Source organism: Etheostoma spectabile, unplaced genomic scaffold (genome assembly GCF_008692095.1).
Source record: "Etheostoma spectabile isolate EspeVRDwgs_2016 unplaced genomic scaffold, UIUC_Espe_1.0 scaffold00569730, whole genome shotgun sequence".
Lineage (NCBI taxonomy): Eukaryota > Metazoa > Chordata > Actinopteri > Perciformes > Percidae > Etheostoma > Etheostoma spectabile.
In genome coordinates this window covers 1-9677 of record NW_022605285.1, presented here as the reverse complement: position 1 = coordinate 9677, position 9677 = coordinate 1, and the positions used below count along the sequence as shown (strand labels likewise).

At 39.3% G+C, this 9677-nt stretch overlaps 1 protein-coding gene across 1 annotated transcript; it reads left to right on the top strand.

Annotated features, from left to right (window-relative positions):
* Positions 1 to 1038: 1038 nt before the first annotated feature.
* Positions 1039 to 8936, top strand: LOC116685296 (CD276 antigen homolog; the record flags this gene model as incomplete). Its single annotated transcript, XM_032510418.1, is given in 6 exon segments — positions 1039 to 1111; positions 1732 to 1738; positions 1893 to 2059; positions 6680 to 6778; positions 7895 to 8242; positions 8675 to 8936. Coding segments are annotated over 6 exon segments (956 nt in total), but the record flags the coding sequence as incomplete, so codon positions are not given.
* Between the last annotated feature and the right edge of the window lie 741 nt (positions 8937 to 9677).

The following is a 9677-nucleotide window of genomic DNA, read 5'->3' as shown; positions in this document are numbered from 1 at the left end:
CATTGTGAGACGAGGAGTCCCGAAGACACCAGAGACCCAAGAAGTTCCCTCCATGCAGATTTCCACGAGAGGCTTGGCGGCCTCCACGGCTCTCCTCTCTGGAGCGTCTCTCCGGGGGTTTGTGATGCGGCTGGCTGGGCCACTCCTCACACCTTCTTTGGGTTCTATAGTCTGGACCTTCCCTTCGCACCCGGCACCCGGGAGCTCTCCCTAGTCGTGCCACAGGTTACGTCTCGGGTTACATAGTAACCCTTGTTCCCCGAGATAGGGGAACGAGACACTGCGTCGGTTCGCCACACCTCCGCACGCCTGGAGTGCCTTGCTTCATAGAAGAGCTAATGAGCTATGTGCCGGCGTTGTATAGTTAAAGATAGCTTAGTAGGTTATAAAGATAGCTTAGTAGATTATTGCTCCTTTTTCTGTTAGTTTTCACTCAATTTCAGCTGCCTGAAGCTAATAAAAGGAGCAAGGCGCTCATCGTCCTGGCTCGTGAATTTGAGTTTGTCTTTCTGTAAACTGTGTTAACGTACTGGACGTGCATAACACACAGGGAGAACAGTATACAGTAACGTAAAGGAGTCCAATACATGGACCTTAAAACAGACCAACTTCCAAAAACTCTGGAAATTCAGTTTAGAATCATCTGCTTGCAAGAGACAGGACAGTCCCTCTGAGTGTCTGACACACAGACACTCAGAGGGGTTGAAACTGGACAATATTTATCTGTTTTGTGCAATAACACTGGCTTGTAATGTGTGCAATACTCAACTGCTACTATCATTATTAATATTATTATTACTTTTCACCATTGCAACACCTTAATTATGTTATTTATGTAAATACTGTATCATATACCTTTAACTATGTAAATATCCAGACTCCTTATATTTCTATATTTCTTTATTTATATTTCTTATTACTAATATCTGAGCAACTGTAACACAGAGTTCCCTTCGGGGATCAATAAAGTATTTCTGATTCTGATTCTGATTCTGATGAAGATATAAGACCAGTGTAACTCCAGTAAGATGACACAAGATGGCGGCAGAGCCCCCCGCTGCAGCTGCTGGGCAGGAACGAGCTCCGAGGAGGGTTGGAGCTGAAACCGAAGGTAAAAACCTGAACACCTGTTCGCCATTATTTAAAAGAAGAGCTCCGTCTTTGTTCAGTGATTAATCGACAAATATGAATCATCTAGTGGATCTGCTGTGGTTTGTCTTCTGTGTTTGACCGGGAAAAACTTTGTGATAAAAACGGTAAGAAGGACTAACTTGATAATAAACGGTAAGAAGGACTAACTTTGATATAAAAACGGTAAGAAGGACTAACTTTGATATATAAAACGGTAAGAAGGACTAACTTTGTAATATATAAGGCGACTGACGGACTTAGACTTCTCTTTATAATCCTTTTGGGATGACTTCCGCGAGGAATTAAAAATTCCAGCTCCAGTTTTAGCAAGAAAAAAAAAAAAGGCAGTATAATGAAAACAAAAAACAGTAATAATAATATAATAATAATAATAATAATAATAATAATATAATATTAATAATAATAACATTCGTCAAAGAAAAAAAGACCATACATTATTTTCAAAGTGTCAGTGTTGAGTCCAGTGTTAAAGTGATAAAGTGACCAGGTATTAATGTAAGTCCAGGTGTGTGTGTGGTGTGTGTGTGTGTGTGTGGTAGATATATGGTCCTCTCTGCCCTATTTCGTTCTCCCCCCCAGTTGATCCGTACAATATACCAATGTTCAGATTACTAATTAAAATTACTGTACACAAGTGTGTATAGTAGTTAATACAATTTCATTTTAAATATGTTAAAAAAAAAAATCCAGTACTCCTTTTTTATGCCTGTAAAACTAAACCTCCATGAGTTATCTTCCAGGCCAGCAGTCATCAACGTGGGAAGAGGGGCTGATGTTGTGTTACCCTGCTCTCTCAGCACCAAGGAGGACATTACGTTTAAAGTGTTTGTCTGGAGGAGGAAAGCTCCTCAGGAACATGAAGGTCAGAAGGAGGTGTTCCTGTATGACAAAGGCATCGATAACAGAGGTCAGAGGAAGAGTTCAAAGGTCGAGTCTCTCATTTCAAGATGAACTGAAACACAGCAACGCCTCCATACCATAAGAAATACAAAGATATCTGACAGTGGAGAATACAGCTGTTATTTTCCTCGTCTTCAGCCCGTCAAACTTTCTACATTAAGCTTGTTGTTGTGAGTATTTTATTATGTTTGCTCATTTTTAACATTTAAATATGTCTGCAAGATAAAACAGTTTCTTTCTTTTTAAAGTTGATAATACTTCACAAGCACTAAGTAATGTTGTGTAGCCTGTTCTCTTTCTTATTTTTTTCCATTTCCCTTCCTATCTAACATACAGTAAATCAGTCATAATGAGAACCATCAGGCTGAACATTACAGGATTTATCCCTCAACTTATCTTACCAAATACAAAATCTCATGGACCATAACTGCCAAAACATCCCCCAAAACAACAGGCCTCCTACACCATCATATTACAAACTATAGACAGATTGCATGACAGTTTTTACAAACAGCTGAGTCCCTCATTGTCTCTGTTGCCGTCTTAATGAGTAGAATGTCTCTGCTCCTGCTGAGACATCAGGGACGCAACGTCTGCCTGAAGCATCAATCCATCTCGTCGGTGGACAGTTACGGTAAACTTTATTTCTCCGTATTTCCTTCAAACATCACGCTGAACATTTGTGGCAGCGTTGCAAAACAGTCTGCTAGTAGTCCTTACCTAGGTACTGTCAGGGCCTCATACTCTGCTCCTGACTGGCTAGTAGTCCTTACCTAGGTACTGTCAGGGCCCTCATACTCTGCCTCTGACTCATTTCCTTTAACCAAGTAGAAATACCGGTTGTGTTTATCTTCTGATCTGATAGATAATATAGCTGTAATGCCAACAGGTTTTCAGATGTTATCATATCTGACGTATTTGTGGTGCAGTGGTGTTCACTTTATTTGTTTCACCATTCAGGGACAGTGGAACAAGACAAACTTCGACCAATTGTCACCTTATAAAAATAAGTTGTTAGTTTCGGCCCAGGAAGAAAAGTCATGGTAGGAATCTGAGGAAAAAAAGCACGTCTGGAACATTTATAACTCAGCTCAACTCTGAAGTTCATACAATGACATTATTGAAAGTCCACAATCTGCAGAGAGAGAGAGAGAGAGAGAGAGAGGAGAGAGAGAGAGAGAGAGAGAGAGAGAGGAGAGGAGAGAGAGAGAGAGAGAGAGAGAGAGAGAGGAGAGAGAGGAGAGAGAGAGTGAGCGAGAGCGAGAGAGAGAGAGAACCTACAGTGGTGTGAAAAAGTTTGCCCCCTTCCTCATTTCCTGTTCCTTTGCATGTTTGTCACACTTAAGTGTTTTGGAACATCAAACCAATTTAAACAATAGTCAAGGCAACAAAGTAAACACAAATGCAATTTGTAATGAAGGTGTTTATTATTAAAGGTGAAAAAAAATCCAAACCATCATGGCCCTGTGTGAAAAAGTGATTGCCCCCCTTGTTAAAACATACTATAACACCTGAGTTCAATTTCTCTAGCCACACCCAGGCCTGATTATTGCCACACCTGTTCACAATCAAGGCATCACTAAATAGGAGCTGCTTGACACAAGTAAGTCCACCAGAAGATCCTTAAAAGCTACACAGCATGCCGAGACCCAAGAAATTCAGGAACAATTGAGAAAGAAAGTAATTGAGATCTATCAGTCTGGAAAGGTTATAAAGCCATTTCCAAAGCTTTGGGAATCCAGCGAACCACAGTGAGAGCCATTATCCACAAATGGCGAAGACATGGAACAGTGGTGAACCTTCCCAGGAGTGGCCGGCCGCCCAAAATTACCCCAAGAGCGCAGCGACGACTCATCCAAGAGGTCACAAAAGACACCACAACAAGTCCAAAGAACTGCAGGCCTCACTTGCCTCAGTTAAGGTCAGCGTTCATGCCTCCACCATCAGGAAAAGACTGGGCAAAAATGGCCTGCATGGCAGAGTTCCAAGGAGAAAACCTGCTGAGCAAAAAGAACATCAAAAGCGCGTCTCAATTTCTCCACACACATCTTGATGATCCCAAGACTTTTGGGACAATTCTGTGGACCGATGAGACAAAAGTGGAACTCTTTGGAAGGTGTGTGTCCAAGTATATCTGGCGTAGAAGGAACACTGCATTTCATAAAAAGAAAAATTATACCAACAGTAATATATGGTGGGGTAGTGTGATGGTCTGGGGCTGTTTTACTGCTTCAGGACCTGGAAGACTTGTGATAAAAGGAACTATGAATTCTGCTGTCTACCAAGAGATCCTGAAGGGAATGATGTCCGACCATCTGTTCGTGTACTCAAGCTGAAACGAACTTGGGTTCTGCAGCAGGACAATGATCCTAACACACCAGCAAGTCCACCACGAATGGCTGAAGAAAAACAAAATGAAGACTTTGGAGTGGCCTAGCCAAAGTCCTGACCTGAATCCATTGAGATGTTGTGGTATGACCCTTAAAAGGCCGTTCATGCTCAAAAAACCTCTAATGTAACCAGAGATGGAAAAGTACTCACTTCCGTACTTAAGTAGAAGTACAGATACTTGTGTTAAGAATACTCTAGTAAAAGTGGAAGTACTGATTAAACTTCTTTACTCAAGTAAAAGTAACAAGTACAGGCTTGGAAATTTACTTAAAGTATAAAAGTAAAAGTAGCCTCGCAAGTGACAACCATTTCTTAGCAAAGCTTCCTGGAGCACACAAATGTTACTAGAGAGATGCTGAGGACCTTCAGTGGACATGGAGGACATGTCTTTATATGGCAAAGGCTACATTTAAATGGATGTCTGCCAATAGGCCTAAAACATAACATATATGATTATTATGACAGAACTGGGACTCTAGGTTAATTAAATTCGACTCATTAGCAAGATGAATTCAGTTGTGATTCTGTGAGAATTCACAGATCTATTTCTATTTTAATCTTTCCCCAAACATTAAAATAATCTACATTATGTGTGTGCTCAAATATGGCTTTTGGAAATAAAATAAAGGATTAAAATATGAATGACTAAACAGGCATTAATAAGAAGTTCCCCACACATTGGCCAGGTGTCCTCTTGATGCCTACTGTCTCAAACATCTTCTCAGATAAGGTGATGATGATGGGAATGTCTTGCTGTTTTCTTCATTTTCAATCATGTCGCCCTCCATACTACTACGTTAACACCATCCATGCTACTATGTGCTAACGTTAACACCATCCATACTACTATGTGCTAACGTTAACACCATCCATGCTACTATGTGCTAACGTTAGCGACATCCATACTATATGCTAAGGTAAGCGCCATCAAGCCTCAATGATTTGCTGTGAATAATGCAGAATGCTGAATCTGTTGCGTTGCGTCAAATGCAACGTACAGTAGATATGTTCCCATCCATTTAGATTGAATATGGTATTGATGACGTAAACAATAATAAGATTAAAAAAAAAAAGCGAATCAGTGCAGCTTTATGGCGCTAACGTTAGCACATAGTAGCATGGAGGGCGACATGATTAAAAATGAAGAAAACAGATCCGGCAGACAAGCAGCAAGACATTCCCAATCATCGGCCTCATCAGAGAGAGATGTTAGAGACAGTAGGACATCAAGAAGGACTCCTGGCCAATGTGGTGGGGAACTTCTTCATTAATGTCTGTTTAGTAATTCATATTTTAATCCTTTATTTTCTTTCCAGAAGCCATATTTGAGTACACACACATACGTGTAGATTCATTTAAATGTTAGGGGGAAGATTAAAAATAGAAACTGGATCTGTGAATTCTCATAGAATCATAACTGAATTCATGTCTTGCTATTGAGTCAGAATCTTATTAACCTGGAGTCACAGTTTCTGTCATAATAATCATATATGTTATGTTTTAGGCCTTTTGGCAGACATCCATTTAAAATGTAGCCTTTGCCATACAAAGACGTGTCCTCCATGTCCACTGAAGTTCCTCGGAGTCTCTCTAGTAACATCTGTCTGATCCAGGTAGCTTTACACAAAAAATGGTTGTCATTCGCAAGGCTACTTTTACTTTTATACTTTAAATAAATTTCAAGCTTGTACTGTTACTTTACTTGAGTAATAAGTTAATCAGTACATCTGTACAAGTATCTGTACTTTTACTTAAGTATGGAAGTGAGTACTTTTGCCATCTCTGGTGAAACGTAAAAATTAGAAAAATATGTATAAAAGTTTATAAACCCATGATAAAAATTTAAATATATCCTAAAAAACTAAGATGTGCAAATGCTGTATGTATGTGGAGGGCACAATTTACAAAACAAGGCCATAAAACAAGCCTGTTTAAGTCTGTCTAATTACTCTACATGTAACATCCTGATTAATACCTGTTTTTATCTTCGAGCCAAAAGTCAAAGTGATCGTGCAACATGGCCGTGATGCTGTGTTACCCTGCTCTCTCAGCACCAAGGAGGACATCACCTTTAAACTCTTGACTGGTGGAAAGCTCCTCAGAAAGATGAAGGTCTGAGGGAAGTTCTTTTATAACGACGGTTTCATTACAACAATGGTGGAGATGGTCAGAGTGAAGAGTTCAAAGGTCGAGTCTCTCATTTCCAAGATGAACTGAAACACGGCAACGCCTCCATAATCATCAGAAATACAACGATATCCGACAGTGGAGAATACAGATGTGATTTTCCTCGTCTTCAGCCACGTCAAACATTCAACATTGAGCTTGTTTGTTGGTGAGTACTTTTATTAAACAGTTAAAGTTTGATCAAATAACAGGATATTAAAATATCTTTTAAATTTGACATGTAATTAATATGTCAGAGGCATTCATATTTTATTCAGCCTTTTTCGGTTGTGTTTCACCCTCTTGAGGCTAATTTTGATCATCTTGATGTCTCGAGACCAAAACATCTGTATAATACCAGGACGACGAGGACCTGATGGATGTAAATGACATCACTTTTAAACACTCATCAGGTTTCATTAGGTGTGTTGATCTCACTTAAAACTCTGAAAGAGCTGCATTGATAAAAAAAAGTAATGTTAAAAAAAATCGAAGCTTTCTTATTTTTTCCATTTTATTTCCTATTTAAAATACAGTAAATCAGTCAAAATATTTTTATTTAACAACAGGCCTCCTACTTAACCACTATATTAAAATATTAAACATTACAGCCAAATTAAATTACATTCTTTTTTTTTACCATTCAAGTTCATAATATAAAAACGGTTTGATTAATACTTTTATTTGGGTGGTAATAGTTGTATAATAATATTACATGATTTTTTTATCAACTTCACATTAGCCAGTGAAGGGGACCAGGGAGAACTTACTTGACGCGTTGTTCTGCGTGCCAATAATCAACGTCCATAATCTGTCTGCATGTCGGAGCTGTGACCGTTATTCTCATGACGGCCTGCCACGTCACACATTCATTGGTCCGTTTCATTTTGGTTTGTTCCATTCAATTTCCTTTACACACAAATCAGTGACACACAAACCTGACAGGACTGACAGGGTGAAAGCTGGATGCGTTCCCCTTTCTCCACACACCTGTGTACCTGTGGCTGATTACCTTTATGCCTTCCTAAAGGCAATGCTCCACCCAGTGCTCAAACATGAAACTGCAGATTAATTAACAAAACCATCGTGGTATATAAACAAAACAAAGTGTTGGAATGGCTCCAACAACACTTCATGGTTTGATGTAATGTCATATTACTGGCACTCCAGAGATGTTGCTATGGTACCGAGGAGCTTTACGTTAAATTATACCCTCTTGTGTAATATTGCTTAATTAATGACTACGATCTAAACATTCTGATTAATACTTCATTTTATCTTCCAGAGCCGTCAAAGGTCATCAAAGTGGAAGAAGACAGTGATGTTGTGTTACCCTGCTCTCTCAGCACCACGGAGGACATTACATCTGAACTCTTTGACTGGAAGACAGTTCCTCCAAAAGATGAAGGTCTGAAGGAGGTGTTCCTGTATAACGACGGCATTCATTACAACAACGGTCTAGTTGGTCAGAGTGAAGAGTTCAAAGGTCGAGTCTCTCATTTTCAAGATGAACTGAAACACGGCAACGCCTCCATAATCATCAGAAATACAAAGATATCTGACAGTGGAGTCTACAGCTGTTATTTTCCAAATCTTCAAACACGTCAAACATTCTACATTAAGCTTGTTGTTGGTGAGTACTTTTATTATGTCTGCTCTTTTTTAACATTTAAATATGTCTGCAAGATAATAAAACTTATTTTTAAGTGGCTAATATTTCCCAAGCAATAACTAATTAATCTTAATCTCTTAGTGATCATTTTGATCATTTACATTTCTGCCTCTTGATAAAGACCCATTTAATCTTTATAATACCAGAATACCAAGGAACTGATGTATTTAAACGACATCGCTGTTAAACACTCATTAGGTTTCATTAGGTGTGTTGATTTCACTTTTAAAGAGGTGCATTGATAAATATATTTGTTTGATTTTGTTTCTTCTTGTGTCTCGTTTTTTTCTCACTCTGTAATCGCCATAGTGAATATAATAGATGAAAAACATCCCAATATGAATGTTTTTAATGCTTTGATTGTCTCTAGTGAGTTGTTCATGCTGTGTTCAGGTGCGGCGCCAAAACCATATGTCACTATACTTCAGAATCAGAATCAGAAGGGACCAAATGACCGGTCTCTGCTGCAGTGTGAGGTTCACGGTGATCCAGAACCTGAAGTAGAGTGGCTGGACAGTGCTGGAAACACACTTCCTGCTGAGAAGACCCAGGTCAAACAAAACCTTTTCTACATCACTCTCAGAACTACTGTGACCCAGACCGACCACTATCGCTGTGTAGCAACACAGGAGACAATCAGCCATCAGGTTTCTAATGAGATCTATGTGCATTTCAGTGGTAAGATTCTTCCTTATCCTGGTTTATCTGTGAATAATTTAAAAAGTGTGTGTGAAGCAGTGGCAGAGACAGTATTTTGGGTGGGCCACTACAAAAGTGAGTGGGCCATTTTCAATCTGAAAAAAAAACATTAATTTTACCTTCCAACGTATTCTGCATTACAACAGCAGTAGCAGTACTGTCTACAACATGATCAACCAACAAAGCTCAGTCTAAAAAGTTTTTACACAACAATATAGACAAAAACCTGTTGATTTTAACCAGACAAGCAAGATGGAGACAGGGAAGGTGAATTAAAATAATGTCTGAGTTGAAAACACATCTTGATGTTACGTAAGGGCCATGTTCATGTTGGACAGACATATTAGTTGCATTTTGTGTCTGTTAAGAGACACAAAGACTCTAAAACCTGCCCTCTGTCTGTTAAGAGACACAAAGACTCTAAAACCTGCCCCGTTAGCTGATGTTTTATCTCAGTGGAAGCTTGTACACGTAGCTGCAGCTACTCAGTGTTGCCCGCACCGATTCAGTTCGGGGGGGTTTCAATAGAAAGTACTCGCATATCTATAGAGATCAAGATTAACGTGAATATTGGCTGTAATTCTCCTTTAAGGAAAACTCATTCTGCAGAAATTACTGTTGCTGCCCAAGCAGGTGTAGTTCTTTGCAGGGATGCAAAATGTGGGCACAACATCAGCAAAGCAAGCTCTGGTCCTGG